Raw genomic sequence first — 21,899 nt, 5'->3', positions numbered from 1 at the left:
CCGTGGACCCCAAAAAAAAAAAAAAAAGGATTTTTTTTTTTTTTTTGGCTGCATCAGGTCTTACTGGCAGCATGCACGATCTTCGTCGAGGCATGCAGGATCTTTCGTTGCAGCATGCGGGCTCTTCCTGGCAGGGCACGGGCTTCTATTTGTGGCATGTGGGTTTTTTTCTCTCTCTAGTTGTGGCACACGGGCTCCACAGCACGTGGGCTCTGTAGTTTGCGGCACGCAGGCTCTCTAGTTGAGGTGCGTGAGTTCAGTAGTTGTGGCACATGGGCTTAGTTACCCTGCAGCATGTGGGATCTTAGTTCCCTGACCAGGGATAGAACCCACGTCCTCTGCATTGTAAGGTGGATTCTTTACCACTGGACCACCAGGGAAGTCCCTAAAAAGGATTATTAAAAAAAAACACCCAAGTTTTAAGATTTATTTAAGAAAAAGTCAAATGTAATAGGGAGAAGTAGGTGAATAGGAGCTAAGACAATGAAGAAGGTATTTTAAACAGTAATGTTGATTTCACTTTTCTTTCTAGACTCACATACAAAGAGTACCAAAAATACAGTGATGTCCAATAAACAAGTATGCTAAATAAATATGAATTTCCTTAGTTATAATTATATTTAAATTGTTTACATTCAGAATATAGAAGTAGAAAGCTAATCAGCCCAATCATTTCACAGTTTGTAACCCCAAATACAAAATGACAGGCCCAAAATTTTCTCATTTTTCTTCCTCATCTAGGTGCAAAGTGAATCCATCTTCTTCAGAAATCTGTAAAAGCCTTATCCAATTGGGAACTCTTTTTCTATCTCCTTGCAGATACAGACCACTTCACTATACATTCTACTAATTTTGAATATTAGGTAATCTTTATGTGTCACCTCTTGACCAGTGTCTATTCTGCTCTAGTAACAGTATTTAACCTTCCCATGTCTATACCTATATATAACCAGATTATACCTAAATATCAGCTCTTTAGGGAAAAGTGCTATGTCTTTAATTCTTTTTATCTCTCATCTCTTATTTTTTAAGAAATATTCTTGTATGTCCTTCAGTAACATTTAATTATATGACAATCCTTGATGGCACAAATAGTTCATCATTAGAATAAATATGATTAGAAAGTCAGTGACTGCTTTTTAACTACTGCAAATCACAGAATGAAGAGCTATTTTTGGTTTATTAGAAATTATATTTTAAAAACAAAGATACATTACCTCATAAATCTTGTTAAGGTGTTTTGCATGAACATGCATACGGCCATTCCATCCTTTAAATAAGAATAAGCACAAAGATACAATGCAAATGTATTATATAAGAAATTATTAAAAAACACTTTCAGGATTTAGAAAGTAATAAAGTCAAAAATATACCAAACTTTATAAAATGAGGTTATCATTTAAAACTCTTTGAAGCTGTCTGAAATGCAAATGATGCAGTATTTAACTGTGTGGATCTTCCTTGAGCTCAGCTTTGCATGCGCTATTAGTAAAGACTTAGATGTGAGAGAGAGAGAGTAACTCTCACACCTAAGTCATATACCCCAGAAAAGAGGGGAGTTCTACTCAGGGTAATTTGGAGGGAAGAGGCATAAGACAAACCCACCTATTGTCCCAAACTCTGATCCCCTAAGAATATAAACATAAAAAACAAGTTTCCTAATAGTAGTGTAAACTCACTGCCCCTTCTTTTTTCCCTCATATACTTTCTTCAACTAGTATAATGTGGTCTTCAGCCTTCTCTCAAAAGACTCTCCTCAAAGGTTTCTAATAACCTCCTAATTGTTAAATTAAATGGCTTTTCCTTATCCTCATCTTCCTCTGTGTCTCCATAGTATACATAGCATCTTGCTTTGACCAGTTTCTGCATTTTGGTATTCTCAGTTTCTAGCAACATCTTCCACTCCTGATCCCCTTCCTATTTCTTTGATTGTTATTTTCCAGTTTTCTTCTTTCTCTCTTTTTATTCAGCTAAATGCTATTACTAAAAATCCAATCCATGATTCTCTTTCTCTCCTTTATCTACAATTGTTCCCTTGGAAGTCTCAACCATTCCCATTGCTTCAACTACTGTTTTCATGTAGAGTCCCAAAACCTGCTAGAAATTTCACATTCTGCTAATACTTCAAATTCAGCATGGCAAAACCAACTGGTTGTGAAAAACCTGGGTTTTAATCCTAGCACTGCCACATAATAATAACATAAACTTGAGCAGGTCATAACTATGAACTTCGGTTTTCTCATCCATAAGGAAGGAATGAAAATTTAAAAAACCTGTTCTATTTGACTTAAAGAATGGTTGGAAAGATGAAAATGTACCTAGTTACTCTGTAAAAGGTCACAGAGTGAGTTCTGAGTTAATAGGAAAGGTTTTCTGGTCCAAAAGGCTCAGAATTTTGGTATTATCTTTAACTCTTCCATTTCACAGTTCTCCCATGCTCGATGAGTTAACAAGCATGTCCCCTCAATCCTTCCTTTGAAATGTTTCCAATGCAAATCCCTTCTTTTTCTATTTTCTCTGCCGCAACACTAGCTCAGACTTGTGTTACTCATGCTTAGATTATTACCAACAGCCTTGCTTCCTAACTGGTCTCTCTATATTTAATTTCTTTTTCCTCTGTGATATATCTTGCATCCTGCCTGAAAAACCTCCCTGTAGGATGATAATTTCATATCACCAATAAAATGAAGTCTAAATTCCTTGGGAAGGATTAATCCCAAACTATTTTACCAACTTTATTGACTACTGCACCCCTCATCCAAGCATCTTAACTTCTGCAACAACAAACTATTTGTCATTCTTTTAACACCTTACAGTTACGGTTGTTCCTGTGTCTTTGCTTACATCATTCCCACTATTTGGGACAGCCTGTCCTTTTCTCTACCTATTTCAAGGAATGCCCAGATCAAATATTTTTCCATCAGGAGTTTCTAAATCCCACAGTAATAGTTTTCTCCTTTGTGTTTCTGCAGTATTTTTATTTTTCTAACTTAACTACAGAATTTATAGATTGTATACACTGTGTTTGGATTTATTATCAGTCACATCATCTCTACAAAATAAGGATAGGGAACATAATCAGTAGAATGTGGTCCCAGTTCCCAGTCCTCAAAAATCTTGTGAGAAATAAAGAAATGCAACATGCATCAAGGTATAGTATAATAAGTATTTTAAGAAATGCTTGAACAAGCTGAGAACAGTGGCAAATAGGAAACAATTCATTTCAACTAGGTTGGGGTAGTTGAGAAGGTTTTATAGAGGAGAAGGGGAGATGGCATTTGCTAGGCCTAGATAATAAAGTCTTTGAGGCTAACAAAATGCCTTCTTTATCCTCAGAAGTTAGTAGTACAATGTTCTGCATACAGTATGTGCTTGCTGAATCAGTTAACTGACTCAGATGAATTTAAGATGGAGAACTATGTTGATTCATAAAACAAAGGCAGTCAATGAGTAGTAAAAACCAGTATGATACAAATTTCCTAACTGAAAGCCTTTATCAGGAAGGTCAGTCTATACAATAAAGTGATGAGAAAATTAACACAAGCACAAAGAGCTAGAAGGTTTAAAACTAGAATAGTTTATATTCTATTAAAAATCTGTCCTATAAAGCCTGTTAAATTATCTCAACAAAGTAATTTTAATGGGCTTATTTTCTATTACTAGATTTTAGAGTACTTAAAATACTGATGGAATTATTTAGAATTGGTAGAAATAAAAGTGAAGCCGGTATTAACCTATGTACTATTATGCTTCTCATTCAAAAGATAAAAGTCACACTAAAAATGTTTAAAAGCAATATGGAATAATAGATAACAATACAGACTCTAGAGCTAAACTGCCTAGGTTTGAATCTGGGCTCTACCACTTAATAGCTAGTTTGAATTTTGGCAAGATACTTAACCTCTCTGTGCCTCAGTCTCCTCACCTGTAAAATGGTGCTAGTAATAGTACCTATATCTCATTAGGGGAATTAGTAACAAATAAGTTACAACACAGAAGAGCTTAGAACAGTGCCTGACATACAGTACCAGAACAAGGATGTTATCTATCATCATTACAATTAATATCGGTAATAGCAATCAGATAATAAGGTATGCTTTGGCTTTAAATGTATCATAGAGATTACACTGCACTAGCCAACATCACCTAGGGAGAAGAAATATTTAATTTATTAAATTTATTCCCCAAAGCTATTGAGCCAACAATGACTAAATGTTCAGGCTTCTTCCTAGGCTACAGGATGAAAATAAGCCAGTGACAGAGAAACCCTGACTTGTGATAGAATAAACTGAAAGAAAGGAACCAATGAAAATCTAGACCTACTCTGATGAATGAAAGTTGGGAGCTTGGAACTTAAACTTAATAAAGGTTTTCAGAGCTGCTGCAGAAGGGGATACTTCCATCCTATCTGGATGATACCCTGAGAGCCAACCTTCCTCCTCCAGCTCCTCCTAGAATAACAAAGATAAGACGCACAATGCCCAGCCTAAGTGCCAAAGGGAACTATCAACGTCATATTTACTCTAAACCACATGTATACTGAGTGGAAAAATGCCCAGCCTGTAAACATATCTTATCCTAGAACTGTTAGGGAACCACTGACAGAAATCATCTGCCCTGGTCAGGCAGGGTAATAACTGCTTGAATGAATTATCTCACAACAGGAGGTCCCGATAAGGAAAACAGAACTGACAAGCTACCACCAGCCGGAAGAGAGGCCTAAATGAGGGAGGAGATGCCAGCCCATAATATGTCCTGCCAACCTCCCAGAAATCCTCACGCTGGAAACCATCTTGACTGAGAGATGTATGTGCTGCCAGGAAGTGGACCAAATATGGGCACAAACAAGCCGATTATCCAGAGACAACCTGGAAAGCTAACCCCATTACCATAAAACCTGAGACTACAAGCCACGTGGCAGAGCAGCTCTCCTGGGTTCCTTATACCCGGCTGTTCTCCGCCCAGGCACCCCTTCCTAGTAAAGTCTTTTGCTTTGTCAGTACAGGTGTCTCCTTGGACAATTCAATTCCGAGTGTTAGACAAGAGTCCACTCTTGGGCCCTGGAAGGGGTGCCCCTTACAGTAACATAACCATAAATGAGCCTCTTTTTTTTTCCCTAAGTGCTTGTTGTATATATTAATTTCCTCAAAATACATGGAAGGGTTTCAAGAAAATTATAATAGCTTGTCTACAAATTAATAAGGCTACAATGGAACTGTACAACAGTCATAGCAAAAGCAAAGTAGACAAGAACTTTGAGGTCGCTGTGGAAATTTAAGCAACAGAGAAATAGGGGGCAACAGATTGGTAGAAAAGTAACAAGGGAGGTCAGCGGACAAAGGAGGATATTATCTTCCAGCTAGATTAAGAGTATAAAGGTTTTTAAAACGCCAGACTTTTCCTTGAGGCATTAAACCCATTCACTGCAGAGTAAGCAGGTTTTTATTACCCCAAATCTTACAGCTTCTAATTGGATTTTGATTATTTCTGCCCTCTGAAAAAAGACTTCTTTTAGTCTGCAGAACATTGGTAGTATCAATTCAAATCTTATAAATGGGTTAATACTTACACTAGATTTTTTCCTATTTTATTCTTTTTTTCTGTCCCATAACTTTTCAGGGCTAACGCTTGTGTTATGCTAATTCATCTCCCTGCCTGGACCTTCTCAACCAAGGATTAACTGCCTAATAGGAACAATCAGAGCTCTTTTCCTGCTCATTAAACAAAGGGTACCAATATGAAACCAACCTCTTAGAAGAACACATACATAAAGAAAAAAAAACTAGAATGACAGATAAGCAAATAAAATGTTGATGACTGTTGATACTATTATGAGTACATGAGGGTTTCAACGTATTAGTCTGAGAAGAAAAATATTGCCTGTCATATCACTAAACAAAGGATGTCACAGCCATCAGTCACAGCAGCCACTGCTGATGGTGAGCCCTGAGGGAACTCGGGATGGAAACAAGGAATGCCCCCCATCTAGCAGTCATTAAACTGCAGCCACCCCAACACTGCAGATTTAAGGAAACTCAGGATGAGAAAACACAGAACACTGGCCCCAGATAACTGAAGTGCCTATCAAAGGAATGATTTCAATGAGCGTAGACTCTTGCACCTCCCTATACATAGAAAAGCAGTAAATTCCTTAACTTGATATATCTGGTTTTCTTTAATTAACAATAATCTTTTGACATTCCGACTACCTGCCCTTTGCTGAAATACTCCTATATATTCCGGTTCCCCCTCACCTCCTCGGAGCAGTTTCTCAGGGTTATTTGAGATGCTGTCTCCAGGCTTGAAGTCCTAAGAATGTCTGCTGAAAAACACATAACTCTCAACTTTTAGGTCATGCACTTTTTTTCAGTCAACATGTCTACTTTTGTTTATATTTGGTAATTTTCATTAATAAAATATTTTTTCAAAACTGAAAACATACAGTGGCAAAAACATCAACATAATTATCTTTTTAAAAAAAGCCATTTAATAATCACTTTCATGTATCTTATTATAATGAGAAGGGAAAGTAACCCAATTACTAAAATCATCTATTCTACTCATCTCATCATCCTCAGAAGAGCAAATTCACCAAATAAGCAGATGCAATGACGCATTTGCAACAACAAAGAGTAAGTATATTAGATAAAGAAGAGCTTTGTTGAGAGAAAGGCTGTTTATACTTAAAGTCATGTTAAGCATCTCAGAATCTCTCAGCTGTGAGGGACAGATGCGTTTATATGTGCAGCTGCAATTCATAAACATGTATGAGCCTCAAAAGTCCCAAGGCCATTGAAAATTTCAGTTTTACACATATTTATAGTTACTTCTCAGGCATACAGGAATATGTTCTATATGAGAAATGGAAATAGTTAACAGGAACTTTATGTAAGCTGCTTCCACTTCTTATTAATTCTAAAAATCATCATGTGACAAATACACCATACTTTATAAATATTACTGTTTCTTAATATTATCCATAAAGAGAATTTACTCAAATTTCCATGCTATATATTTCCTATAACTATGACTAAGAACGTTTCATAAAAGTACAATAAAGGAACCATCTACACAAAAAAATGCTTTAAATAAAATGAGGTATTTTAAATACCAATCTGGGCTTGAAGCATACACACTGTAAAGCAGAATCACAATTCCAGATTTTTTTTTCTAATGAGACTGGCAGATGTGCATAACTACAAGGGACGAACACCGGCAGTGTTATTTAAGCATTGGGGTAACACCACCCGAGTTCTCAGCTGTTGATCAAAAGTCAATCTTACTCTACTGCAGGCATTCAAGACCGCAGATTACTTGGAGAATGTCCTTACTGGGAAGAATAAACTTTATTTAGTGATCCCTTACCTGAAGTCTGAATAAAAATGATACATATTTTCCTACATGATTTACATCAGGCTGGCTACATATATGTGAAACAATTAGCATATCTCCTCTTTTAGTTTTTACATTTATAGGGAAAAAAATTCCTGGCCACATGATCTAGTTAGACAGCAACAACCTTCTAACTAGAAGAAAGCAAAATAACCTTTCACATTTTTAGGGGTGCTTTCCTATCTGACTGTAAGGTCAGGCCACTCAAGATAGCTGTTCTCTGGCTCTCTATACATTCCCTGCTCCACCAGTGCCTGCTTTACCTACACCCTACTCACATGACTGACCTTCCTACATACTTGCCCCAGGCCCCAGCTAGTGACTGTTCCTAACAAAGGGGCGGTGAGGGGCGTGCCCCTCTGCTAGTTTCCCTGGTAACCAATGAGCCAACCTGAGGTTAATTCCCCTTAAAACTGGCAATCTCCCATCTCCCCTTGCCCTTGGAGTGAAGACTGTCCTGCCCTGTCCCACCCACCATCTGCTGCAGATGGTGGGGTGTCGCTCCAGGACCTTGCTTCAGACGCTCCCCCTATCCACTGAACCACTGATGTCTCTGTCACTGATTCCGGGCTCTTTCTTAGGTCTTAAAAGCTGGGCAAATACAGGTCTTGCAGGCCTGCAGGGTGCAGCCCAATGCTGACAACACACCAGACCCACAGTAATCTATTATCTCATTCTACAATATCTTTATAGTATCTTTTGTGAACAAAGTAAAGTGCTTAGCAATACAATTATTCTAGAAATGAAAAATTATAATCAAATGACTTGCAGGTCACATAGTTAATTATCAGTAAAGCCTGGGCAAGAATCCATATATTCAGATCCCCAGCTTAGTGCTCTTGATAGGGACAGATTAAAGGGACAAAGTAGGTGATTAAATAGTTAATCCCACTAGGGGATTGTAAGTAAAGACAAAGTATGGGAGACCCTGTAAGGTAATGATCACTCAAGAAAGCAGGTTTGCTTCACCACAAAACCAAGCAGGCTTGCTTAGCAGCAAAATCATGCAACAGAAGCATGAGACATGCCCCAAACAATAAAATAATGGTGGATTGAGACCCACATCCTGTCCAGTGAGGTCAGTAAGTTAATGATTTCTAGGACATGCTTCTCTGCATACACTGAAAATAAAAATATAAGGAAAAGGTGACATTATACTGAAAGCTGAGATGATTTACCATATTTTAGTATATGTTACCACCTTTTTGCTCATTTCCATTACACCATGACAGCCCCAGTTTGACCATGTAGGGACAAGAAAAATCCCCCACCCGACATGGAGGAGGAACCAATGTTGGAAGCGTGATGTCTACTCAAGAATGAGGAAGAAGGTGGTCATCTCCCCCTCCCCACTTTTCCTTTGATTATAAAACTGTAGCCCACTAAGTTCTCAGGGCAGCACCCTCCTGCCTGCCTGCTTGTAAACCTATAAGCATCCTATTCTAATAAATCATTTCTTATCTATCACTTTGCCTCTTGCTGAATTCTTTCCGATCTGAGACATAAAGAACCAGAGCTCCTCGGAGCCCCCTGCCCCGAGATGCATTTCTGCAGTTTCACTCTAACCGTTCAGAGGCATTACAAATTTAAGGCTAGTGCTGCTACAAATTACAGATCATCATGGATGATGATCTTTGAAATAAAAATAATAGCTACCTTTTTCAGACACCATGCTAGTAGGCACTTTATATATATTATCTTAAATCCTCACGATAGCTCTGTGAAATATACAATTCTTATTTATAGATTAGGAAAATAAGACTTAGAAAGAGTAAGTGATTAACCCAATCACTTAGCCAGAAAATGTTGAAACCAGCATTCAAATACAAATCTATCAAAATTTCCAAAGGAGAGATCCTTCCTCATATATTATGCAAATAGAGATCATTATACTACATAGAGTGGTATGAGAGCTGTGCAATAACATTAAAACATTATTACCTACGTACAGCTCACATCTATAATTAAATGGCAACAGTTTTTTTTTTCTTTTTCTTTTCTCTCTCTCCTCTCTCTCTCTCTCTCTCCCTCCCTCCCTCTCTCTCACTCTCTCTCTTTTTTTTTTTCTGCCTAGGGGATGTTACTGGACAGCTGAATTCAAGAAAAACAGGTTGCTTGGAGGACAGATAATGAGAGATGATTCGGATTCCTTTTCTGTAATCATAATTCAAAAGAAAATTTTTTAACTGTTAGCATTTTTTGAAGTCTACCATGTGCCAAAGCTATGCTAGGTACCTCATGGAAAACTCCTTATCATGAGATGCTAAGGGACTTCCACTTAAAAAATTAAAATCCTTGCTGGCTTTAATAATTAACTTTTTATTGCTAGTCTTCCTGTCCTTCATTTTATTCCTCATTACTTCACACTATTACAAGCTAATCTTTACTTTAAGAAGCAAAACAAAAACTCGGATCCTTGGAAAGCTATTAAAGAAAAGCTGTCATGATAATAACCATATAAGTAGAATATAAGTATCTTAGCCCAGATGTCTGACAAACATGTAGAACCTACTGCATAATTCATACAATACTTGCCTCTGGAGTTCCTAGTGCTTTCACAGCATTCAGATCAGATCCTGAGGAGAAAGTATTTTTTGCTCCGTGGACAATGAGACCTTTCCCCTCTGTCCAATTTTCCAACTCAATCACTTTTTCCAGAAGTTGTAGCATCATAACACCTGCCAGAGGGGAGGGGGAGTCAAAAACATATAAAATATTGGACAAATAGAAATAATTTAGAAACTGTAAGGTGTCAAACAAGACTCTTAGGTCACAAATTTTACAAATATTTACTGAATGTCTATCAAATGCCTATCATGTTGGTACTAAGGAGTATATACAAAAGAGGCAAGCATGACAGTCTCTGCTTTAAAAGTTTACAACTTGATAGTGACCTCTTTCTCTCTCTCTCTCCCTTAATTAAGAAGTCACATAAATATGTGGTTAGGTAGAAAAAATAATGCTGGCCCTAAGTAAGAGAAATCTGTACCAGTATAAAATAATCTTTTTGACTTTGTAAAATAAACATAAGAGTTGAAACAGACCTTAAAGAGTATCTGGTTGGCTGATTTTCAAACAAGGGCCTTGAGAGTTGTGTGGTGTGGGGCTAATTCATCATCTCACAACCCAACCCAACCCAACCACCATCATCCAAATCAAAGCAGTTCTGCTTGTATTAGTTTTAAATATTAGGCATCAAATTAATACTTGTTTCTCTTTGAATAAAAAGTTTTACTAATATAAATTATAAATTGTAGCTATTCAGTAGTAAGTTAAAACAAGTATTTATCCAGTCTAAATCTCTAGAGCAGTCTTACCTTTCTAATTTTATTTTTCCTAGGCTAATATAAAAACTGGCTTTTATTCTCTGAACCAGTTGAGGGCATGCAGCTGCACTGTCCAGTAAAGTAGCCACCACGCACATGTAGTCATTGAGCACTTGAAACATGGCTAGCCTAAACTGAGATGTGCAGTAGTGTGAACAGCTTTGGGCAGGAAAGGCCTCTTTGCAGGAAAGAGCTCTCTACAGGAGGCCCCTTTTGTCTTGTCACTAACCTTAAGCCAGGCACCCCCATCCTCTACTCATCTCTGGCCCTAGCACAACTTTCAGATCTTTTGATCACACAATACGTTGCCTAACCTGTTGGCTCTTTCCGTAGATCAAAGAAGTAGAAATGAAGAATAAGTAATTAAGACATGACCAGATCTCTTCCCTAGCTTCCCCTTCAGAAATCTCGAGAACAAATCTGTGTGAACAAGATAGCATCTAAAGAAAAATCACAAGAAGTCAACAAGCCTGCACACACTGGGGGATGGTGACGATTCTGACCCCTTATCTCGACTGAGATTACTTCCCCTTTTCCCTTTAAAACTTTCATGGCTGAGCAGAATCTTCAGAGGTGGTTTTTGGGGGACAACTGAGTCCAACATCTCCCCAGATTGCCAGCATTCTGATTAAAAGCTACTTTCGTTTCTACCAACATCTGTCTCTTGAGTATTGATTTTTGAGTGGCAAGCAACCAGACCTGATTTGGTAACAGTAGTGTAAAATACATACCAGATTTCAGAGAATTGGTATGAAAAAAGAAAAGAGGAAAATATCTCATTAATAATTTTTGTATCAGTCATTTGTTGAAATATTTTGAGTACACTGGGTTAAATATGTTATTAAAATTAATTTTACCTTTCTTTTTCCTTTTTAAAAATATGGCTATTAGAAAATTTTAAATTACATATGTAGCTGACACTTGTGTCCTGCATTATACTTCTATTGGTTAACATTAATAGAGACATCTCTGAATTCTGCTGAATGTAAAGAAAAGTCATCTTGTGTTTGAAGACCCACCACTAATAATTTACAAAGTTTACAGTCTACTGAATTATGTGTATGAGTATGATTATATATAGACACAAGAAGCTTTACTGGGATATTTTTGAACCCAATATTTCAAATGCTACTATAAAATATAAATCGCTCCCCCCACAATAAGTATGTAACTAATAAACACAGATTGCCAAAATCACCTGGAAACACAAGTGCTGGGTAGTCAGGAAGGTAACTCATGAGCTCCTATCCCGGTAGGATAATTCAAATTTGAGCTTTGGCAAAAAATTACAAATTATCACAGGTCCTGGACCTCGAGGTCTCTTAAATATAAAATTCTTATATGCCAAGAGCGCTGCCTAGTAAATAGAAGGTATTTACCTGTATCTCAGAGTTAGAAAGGGGCAACAAGTAGGCAAGTGCAGTGTTTTCAGTGATTATTGGAACTACATGGTTAAAATGACAGTCTTATTTCAGTTCATAGAAAAAAAAATTTAAGCTAAATAATTTTTTTTTCATTTTAGGCTTTTCTCTTTAGGTTTTAAAATCTTTGAAACATCCTTCCCTTTGTCTCCCAGTGACATTAGCTGAACACAAACAAATGAAGTTATTAAGCACTTAAAATTTCAATGGAAAAAATAATCAAGATTAATTTGATAGTTTCCTTTTTACCAACATCCATAATCACGGATTTTTCAAAAACATTAAAATATTCACAATTAGTAAAAGAGTTCCTGGTTCAAGTGATTGTTTTGTTTTGTTTTCTCATGTTCTACAAAGAGTACCATGACTTTCAAGAATTCTTCAACAGATTTAAGGATAAAAGCATGGGATAGCAGGTTAGATTTAGTGTCATTTTTTAACTAACAAAAGAAAGCTCTCTATACCTGAGAAGGCATTCATTTTACTTGGATTGTTCAGAGTAAGAATGCCAATGCCACTGTCTTCCTTCTGAAGGTCAATGGATCCACCAGGAAACTGCTCAAGTTTTCTTTTCACTTCTTCCTCATGGAAGCCATGAGAGGTATTATAAAGTGACAATCCTATTTGATGTAGCAATTTTGTCTTCATAGGGATAGGTGATGTCTTCAAAACATGTCTTGCCATTTCTGGAAAAGAGAGATAAGTATGCAGTAGTCTGGATAAACAGACACTCTTAGAATATTATACATTAATAGGCTTTAGTGAGAGACCTTTCTGTTTATTGGGAGGACTTCCCTACTTCTCAAAACACTCTCTGAGAAGTATACAGGATTGCTTCCCTTCCCCCCCGCTTCTCAAACCAAAGGATATAAGTTACATTATTTCAGTATATCATCAGGAGATGATGATGTAGTTATAGGGCATTTACTGAGATCCAACACACTAGGAGGATTTAGAAAAATGTTGCTGTTCTGTAGTTAGCACCACCTCCTGCCTTCAGGGAGTCTTCCTCATGACAGCAGTTCTTCTTCCTTTAACTCTAAATCTAAGAATAAATTCAGTCCAGAAGTCCCCTTGGAAACAATCTCTATGCAGAAATGCTACAGAGCAGTTCCAGTCTCTAACAGAAAATTTATTTTTAGCATTATCCTTACCTTATGTAATGCTTTATAGAAAAAGCTGGAATGGGTCCTGAGGAAAGTGGGCAAAGAAATAGGAATGTATGTGTGTGGTTTCTGTATTCCCCAAACTTCTGTCACTCTTCTCACTTTATATATCTCATCTCTGGGTAATCTCCTATCTGCCCAAATGCTTTTTTGCCCTATGTAAGTACTTTTGTTCACATAAAAAATACGTTCAGAAAATTATACAAATCATAGGTTACAGTTCAATTAATTTTCACAAGGTAAATACATTCAAGTAAACAGCACTCAGATCAAGAAACTGAACATGACTCCAAATAAAAATAACAACTATCTTGACTTCTAATACCCAACATTAGCTTGCCTGCTACTGAACTTTATATAAATTGAAAAATATAGTAAATATTCTTTTGTGTCTGGTTTCAACTACGTTTGTGACACCCATTACTATTATTATGTGTAATTAGATTCTAAATAGTCCATTCTTTTCATTGTTGTATTTTATTATATGAATATACCACAATTCACCTATTCTAATGTAAATAGTCATCTGGGTTGTTTCTGGGTTTTGGCATTACAAGTAGAGCTGCTGTGAACATTTTAGTATCTGTCTTTTGGGTCAACAAGTATGCATTTCTGCTGGCTATATCTAGAAATGGAATTAGTGGGTCAGGCAGCAGCTGGCTAAAACTGCTTGTTAAACACTGAAGAATTTTGCAAGTTGCTTTTTAAACCACAGGTAGCTTGAAATTAACCATGGTGAGAGTATTAGCAAACTCTACATATCAACCTCTCCCCGCCCCCCTCCACAGCCATTTTCCGGGTACACCACTGGTCATAATGATCACATCTGTTCATTTATTTCACTTTAAAAGATACTGCCTAAGAGTTTTCACATCCACAGCTAGTGAACGTTCCAGTTGTTCCACAACCTTGTTATCACTTGCCAATGTCTTTTTTTTCCTTTCTTTCCATTTTAGGCATTCTAGAGAGTGGTATATCATTGTGGTATCACTTTGCATTTCTATGATGTCTAATGAAGTCAAGCTCCATTTTCATATGCTTGTTATTTGCATATCATCTTTTATAAAGTGCCTCTTCAAGTTTTCTTGCTCATTTTTTTGCCTTTTTAGTACTAATTTGTTGGAATTCTTTTATTCATTTGCCTACAGTTTTTATTAAAACTCATAAGACAACAAATTCTACATTTCCATCTCTAGTTGAGACCTTATGCCCAAGTACTCCTAAATCAAACAAAAATCTACTTCTTACTCCTCACCTCTAGATGTACCACAGGTTTCTCAAAATCACTGTTTAAACCTAACTCACACTTTTAAAACCTGTAACTACTTTATTCCTTCCCTTAACTATCCATAGTATCCTCAACCCAGAAAGCCACAGCAGAAAACCCAATCTCCTTCCCCACCTTCATTTCTCATATGCAACCTTTTTTATTTTTCTCATCCTTTACTTCTTCTATGACTAACATAGTTCAAACCTATGTACCTGGATGAATACAGTGGTCACCATTAGTTGTATACTACACCATAAAATCAGAGCTATCTTTCTACTGTAAGCCCCCAGAAGTACAAATCTTCATATACATTTTCAAAGAAATTGAAAAGATTTAAAATTAGTCCTTCTCAGGACTTGAACATGAACCTACAAAATGAACCTGAAGGGGAAATAAAGTGATTAAGGTGGGAAAATTTAGGTCTATGGGAAATGAAAGGGATGGGTGGGGGGGAAATACAATGTTTTTACTAATTAAAAAGTACGAAATAGTTATGAAAAAACACAAGGATTTTGGAGGCTTCCTAAATTATCAACTAAATATAAGTATCAAGTTCTCTCAAGATTCTCTTAGCTAGCAGAGGAAATCTACACTAAAACTTTCAGGAGTTATTGAGAAATTACAAGCAATGGGGCTAGAAATAAATTAAATTAGAAAAACTTATATTCTCAGGACAAGATATATATGTATATTTATATGTATGCTCACAACTCCAGCAATGTGCAAGAAAGCCCTCTCATCCCCAACCACTGTTCCTTCTTTTTCATCTCCCCTTTCACTATCCCTAGATTCAAGTTCAGTGATCAAAGTCTGTGGGAAAAATAGGTCAAAATATATCATTCAAAATGAGTTTGGAAGCCTTCCTTGCTTTTTAAAAGACAAATTGCAAAAAACATACATAATAACTAGATTAGCAATTAAGATAAATCTTTTAAAACAGGACAGTATTCTTTCTTGGATTATTTCAAGTAAATAGCTTCATTCTAAGAATAAAAAATGGTTGAATAGTTTCTTTGCATAAAAGCCATTAAGTAAATTACACCATGTGTATATAGGTTTTTATAGCCAAGAAGTTCAAAGGACTGGGATCCTAGTATATAAACATACATGCATATGATAAGAGCATTTGGTAAGATATAATTGTTAACAATTCAATTGGTATTTATTGAGTTCCTATTTAGTGATCTCCCCTTTGCTAACTAGCTATTTCAGAGAGAAAAAAAAAGTATTTTTAGTTTTATCAAAGAAACAAAATACATACACACTCAGCAATAATGTTCAACTCTCTAGTTGAAAATAGAACAAAATCCCTCATTTTATTAAGCTCTATTAGAGACCTGCATCAAATTTAAAATATAGCCATAACTTCATAAAAGGATTTTTTTCTCTTCACCAATAAACTTTTATCACGAAGTCTAAGAATTTTCTATAGGCAGAAATGGATCCAAAGACATTAAATCAGTGCATGGGATTATACTTTATTTCCCTTCATTCTTTCCAAGTTTTAACATTCTAAGCAGAAGTAGAACAAAAATCAAGCAACATCCTAGTTCTGCTGGGGAGTAACCAAAGAAAAAAGTAAACTCAGATCAGCTCTTTTCTTGCAGTGTCTTGTGGCCAAAATATTGGCAGAGGGCTCTACTTTCAAAACACTTTCATCTTACATATTTCCAGAGTATCAGTTCTTCACCTGATTACGTTAGCACTAATCTCTTAGAATGAAAATTACATAGTCCCACTACCCCCCCAAAAAAAATCTAGAAAACAGACAAACAGAAAACAGGGCCCACATTTCCATTTTACAAGTAATGAAAGCTTACCTTTATGTGAAGCTTTTCCTCTAGAGAGTGACCTGCTTACTGTCAAATTCTGAAACAACAGGAAAGCTCTTGAAGTTCTCACTCTGCTTTTTCTCCAAATAAATACATGTAATTTTTTAAAACAAATTATCAATTTATAAAAACCTTTAAAACTTGAGACAGTATTTTAGGTAACTAAATAGCTGCCTAGAATCACAAGTCTTTTGAATAGACAAGAACATACTTTACATAAAGGCTATCGGATGAAATCAAAACATTTATGAGGTTATATGAAACTGTGCGACACTAATATTCATGTATTACTTCTATAAAAGATGGCTTTCATTTACTTACTTTGAAATCAGGTTGTATTACAGTTAGCCAGAATGAAAATAAATGTAGACATGAAGAATGAAGAAAGCTAACCTAACATACTTTTGAAAAAGTTAGGTTTCAGAATGAATGTGTTGTAGTTCTTAACCTAAGTAATGGATACACAGGTATTTCTTTTTGTTGTTGCCTTTCTTTAAACTCTTCTTATGCTCTTTTCACTATATGCATGTATGCTACATTTCTCAATAAACATTTTTTTAACTGAAGGATATCATTCCCAATTTAGAGGGGATGGTCTCTACCTTTGCCAGTAATCTCTCCCAACCTTCTAAACTGCCAATTTCAAGACTAGTTTTCTAAGTACTCTGTTTTTTGCATAGAAGATATTTAATAAAGAACACAAATATTGCCATTGGTGGCCACATAAGTGTCTGAAGGTTCTGGCAGGTCTGACAACTGAGCAAGTGTCCTTATTAAAGGTAATGATATTTCTTAAAAATTGATGTACAACCAGAAACCAGATAAGAAAGAATTAGAGATGAAGCTCCTGCCTCCAGTAAATTCAAAAACTCTTATGGGTAGGGACCACATCTTATTCATGGCTTTAGCATACAGAGCTTTACATTTAATATTTGCGGTACTAAATGATACCTAACGTGGTTATTACCATACAGGGATTACTGTACCTAACCATCATTTCCCAAACTAAATAAAAGATCTCTATTTGCCAGATAGAAAAAGTTTATTTCATTGTTGGAATTCTAGGAAATGCAAGTCCAGGATATGTAGCTCCAAGTGCTTAAGGGTATTACAGCCAGCCAGAGAAGGAGATCTCCTTTTCACTGGCCCCTGGTCAGTTTGATCCAGGACCACCACTCCACCGTCAGTCCTAGCTTAGGAGCCCCTCCTCCTTTTCACAAAACAGACAAGAGCTTTGGGTCTGATATTTTTTTTCTTTTCATGTTTACCACTTGGGTTTGCATACAACACAATCTCTATTGGATCATTAATGAAAATACTAACACTTTTTAAGAAATGATGGTAAGTGATAGATAACAAAACATCGCTCTACCTATTTATAATGTCTGTAGTTGGTAATACATATTTTACAAGGGTCTGGTTAGTAGTATTCTTCATACTTTAACTATATAACCAGATTTCCCTCACAAGGGTTAGGACTAGCCTGTTACATTCTCTAACTTTCTAGGAATGAAAGGCAATTTACCCAGTGAGTACTGAGGTTAAGACCATGTCACAACTAAGACCCGGTGCAACCAAAATCAATAAAAATTAATTTTAAAAAAGACCTAGTAACTGTTCGTGGCAAATTTAAATGGGGAGCCCATGACTTGACCTATTTTGCCCTACCTTCCCCACTCCTCCTTCAAAGGAAGATGCTATTGGTTTTGAGCCAACGACATTCAAAGTACCACAGCTTTCTGTAGAAGGCAACAGAGTGAAACTGTTTCCATTGGCACTGCTGCCACTTTGGATTTCTTTGTTCTCATCTCCCTCCTTTCCTCCTTTTCCTCTCTACTGGGTTCTCTCTCTCTCTCTCCTTTCTTTTTCAGCTTGTGTGGTACATGGAAGCAGGGGCTGCCTTTATCTTCGGAAGGCATCTGAAGAAGGTTAAAGGCAGTAGGGATCAGGGTTCCTTAGGCCTGCTTCTAGTCTAAGAAAAATAAGCTCTCAAGGTCACCTGCCAGATCAGTTCACAAAACTGAGAGGTCTACATAGAGGGTCAGAGCCAAACACAATATGACCAGGCTTGCTTTTGCCTAGAATATGCTCTATGCATGTTTTGCCCCTGGGGATAAGTCATATATAGAAGAGACCACTCAACGGAAAATTCAGTTGGGGCAGAGGTCTCTTCCACATTGACCATGACTTCAGTATAAAAGAATTGTGCCAAAGAAACTTGATGAGAACTTAAATGGCTATTTAAAAAAATAAATAAATTTCCCTGTTTTCCATAGTATTCTGTTTAGGGAAAAGAATAAGGAGTTAAACTAGAAAATAAGAAGGGGTAAGGCTTATAAAATAATTAGCATTTTTAAGTATTATGAAGGGATAATAGATTCAATAAACGTTATCTTCTTTCATTGTAAGGAGTCTGTTCTGTCTTCACACACTTCCCTACCTCCAATAACCAAAACAAGGGCAATTAGTATAGATATCATCAGATCTGTATCTCCTCATACTTAAATCATTACAAATTTAAATATTCATGTTACTAATATTTTTGCCTCATTGGACAACTTTGATATGCGGATTTTTCCATGGAAACCTTATAATAAAAACCTCATTATCCTTTTTCTCTATTGATTCCATATTTTTTTCTTTTCCCCCCCACACTCTTGTCCCCCTTCCACTAACTCTCCTTTCTTTTCTCTCCTCCCCTCATATCCCCTTGTCTGTGCCACACACTAGTACCAGAGAAACTCAAGGGCACTTAAGCCTATTAGGTTTGCTGATCTCAAGTTTAGGGATCCAATTCTTGACATTTGAAATAGCCTATTATGGATACTTTCATCCCAATTCTAAACTCAGAGATTAAATTAGACAATAGTTCAGTACTTAGAAGATGACAAGGTGTAAACCACTATTAAACTACTATATTATCTGAAAGTATAAGTGAACAAACAAGGGCTGAGATTCTGGTCTTTTATAAGCATGTAGTTAAGCAATCGGCATTTTGGATTTGTCCCAGGATCAGAGGCAACCAAAAGGTTCGGAGGCATTTTTGATTTTATAAATTTTCTTCAGGACAAAAAGTATGTTTAAAACTCATCCTGCAGGATGCTTTGCTGTCCTACCACAAGCAGATTCAGCCCAGCTGAACAAGCTTACAACCGTACCATGGGAAAAGGAAAAGAGAAGAGAGCCCTGTGTACATCTGAGATCAAAGGTTTCACTTTCTCCACTTTTGTGTTAAAGTTCTTCAAAGGTGATCAAATAGCTCCCTTCCCTGCACAGGATCTAAGCTAGCTGTTCTCTTAGAAGGCTAAGCCGTTTTACCATGTGCTGTAACTGCTAAATCTAGACAATAAACACAAACGCATACTTAGTAAGAAAACAATTAGCTTAACGCAGGGAGTAAACAAAAAATCAAAACTATTCTACTTTAGACTGTCAGTATATGACCTGTTTTTCGTATTTTAGTTTGCTTTTAGGCTGTCATTTATTATCCTACCTTTCAAGTTTAATTATGTGCTACACATACCCTTCTTCCTCTCAGCCGACATGAACTTCTTTCAGTTTTTCAAATCCTTCAGGTGTTCTCTTCATTCCAAGCCTCTGAATATGTGCTTCCCCCACCCATTACACTTTTTTCTTCCTCACAGTAACTCCAAGTCATCTCCTTTAATACTCTAAACTATACAAAATACTTTTACTATCTGTTCTCACAATATTTATATCCTTTATTAACCCTCAATCACGCTTTCCTGTAATTACTTCTTTAACCAAATCTTCCCACTAGATTTAGTTGCAAGAGGACATTTGCAGTGCCTAGTACAGTACTTGACAAATAATATTCACCAGTAATAATTTGGCACACAATGCCTGAGAATCCATAATGCCATACAAGGCTTAAGAAGCTGTCCACAAACCAACTCTACCTACCCTGTTTATTATTCCCACCACTCACCCTGTTTCGGTTCCATTCTTCCTTGCAAGCTGGTCTCTCTTCTTGGAATGCTGATCACTGCCTGTGCCCCAACTAATGGAGATCTGCTCACCTTTCAGATCAGACCAATAAAATATCAAGAAAAGATGTTCTGTTTTATTACCACGCTCCTTCCTCCCCCAGCAGATTTCGCAGTTATATGTGTGTGTAGCGTTAAAAGGATTAATGAGGCTCAAAAGAATTCTAGAATGAAAGAACATTTACCAAAAATGAGTTAGTCATTTTTGTTGTTGTTGAAAAGTTGGCTGCATGAAACGAAGGATGCAAATTTTACTTAAGCAAGATAATTTAATACAGGTAGTGAGAAGGACAATTACAGAGTTCCCAGGGAACATTACCTACTGTTGAAATCAATTGCTAGGCCCAAAATAGAGCTGTTCCTGCCATGGGTGCCACATCAGCAAACCAAAACTTAGACAACCTCCATTAAATAACTTTCTATATAAAGGCTTTATCCTTCCTGTGAGCACGCACTCACTCAGCATTTGGCCCAACTCGTTTGGAATCAGGCTGTTCCTACTGGAACTGTGCTGGTATTTGACCTGCAGACTGTTTAGGAATTTTCTTTTGCTCTAGGAAAAAAACCTGAGAAGGGCTTCCCTGGTGGCGCAGTGGTTGAGAATCTACCTGCCAATGCAGGGGACACAGGTTCGATCCCTGGTCTGGGAAGATCCCACATGCCGCGGAGCAGCTAGGCCCGTGAGCCACAACTACTGAGCCTGCGCATCTGGAGCCTGTGCTCTGCAACAAGAGAGGCCGGGATAGTGAGAGGCCTGCGCACTGCGAAGAAGAGTGGCCCCTGCTTGCCGCAACTAGAGAAAGCCCTCGTACAGAAACGAAGACCCAACACAGCCAAAAATAAAAATAAATAAATTAATTAATTAAATAAATTAAAAAAACAAACAAAAAAACCCTGAGAAATGGGATCCCAGTAAGCTACATGTTGGAGTTCGCCCCCTGCCCTTTCAGGGACTCTGGACAGTATTATATTTAAAAATTGCAGTCCTACCTCATGCACGTTTCAAACGAAGAAAGAAAGACGTGTCTTCTAAGGTCTCTCTTTCCCCTCCTCCAATTTTCTTTGTCTCAGGCCCTGCCTCCAGTGCCAGCTTCCTCCTTCCCTTCTCCAAGACGGGTACTAACACGGTTCAGATAGTGGGAGTCTCTGCAATAGGCCTTTTTATAGGCCTTTTGAGAGATACCCACTCTTCCCTCCTTAACTTCCTCTGCCCCCTATTCATTTATTAGGCCAAGACTTTTTAGAAAAGTATCATGCTGGGATTTCTTTCTCCCTATAAAGGAAATAATAATTCTAGAATTTGACAGTAGATAAATAAGCCTTCAATATACAATGGAATATCAGCCATAAAAAGAAACGAAATTGAGCTATTTGTAATGGGGTGGACAGACCTAGAGTCTGTCATACAGAGTGAAGTAAGTCAGAAAGAGAAAGACAAATACCGTATGCTAACACATATATATGGAATCTAAGGAAAAAAATGTC

The 21,899-nt window shown here is 36.9% G+C and overlaps 1 protein-coding gene across 11 annotated transcripts in view; it reads right to left on the bottom strand.

The window, feature by feature from the left end:
* The window catches only part of ECHDC1 (ethylmalonyl-CoA decarboxylase 1), a 44,870-nt gene that overhangs the window by 16,562 nt on the left and 6,409 nt on the right, over positions 1-21,899 (bottom strand). For 4 of the 11 annotated variants that reach the window (XM_024758988.1, XM_024758987.1, XM_024758986.1 and 1 more), the window contains 5 exons: positions 20,357-20,447; positions 16,396-16,444; positions 12,604-12,825; positions 9,928-10,070; positions 1,218-1,270 (listed from right to left, as the gene is read on the bottom strand). In XM_024758988.1, the coding sequence (XP_024614756.1) occupies positions 1,218-1,270; positions 9,928-10,070; positions 12,604-12,823 (416 nt within the window). In that variant the 5' untranslated portion in view covers positions 12,824-12,825; positions 16,396-16,444; positions 20,357-20,447. Of the gene's footprint in view, positions 1-1,217; positions 1,271-9,927; positions 10,071-12,603; positions 12,826-13,293; positions 13,331-16,395; positions 16,445-20,356; positions 21,070-21,899 lie in introns of those variants that run through there. The other 7 variants (XM_024758996.1, XM_024758997.1, XM_024758991.1 and 4 more) reach the window with 4 other exon arrangements.

The sequence above is a fragment of the Neophocaena asiaeorientalis genome, unplaced genomic scaffold (genome assembly GCF_003031525.2).
Source record: "Neophocaena asiaeorientalis asiaeorientalis breed wild unplaced genomic scaffold, Neophocaena_asiaeorientalis_V1.1 scaffold5, whole genome shotgun sequence".
In the NCBI taxonomy this organism is placed as follows: domain Eukaryota; kingdom Metazoa; phylum Chordata; class Mammalia; order Artiodactyla; family Phocoenidae; genus Neophocaena; species Neophocaena asiaeorientalis.
The sequence above is the reverse complement of the archived record's forward strand: the minus strand, read 5'-3'. Positions and strand labels throughout refer to the sequence as shown.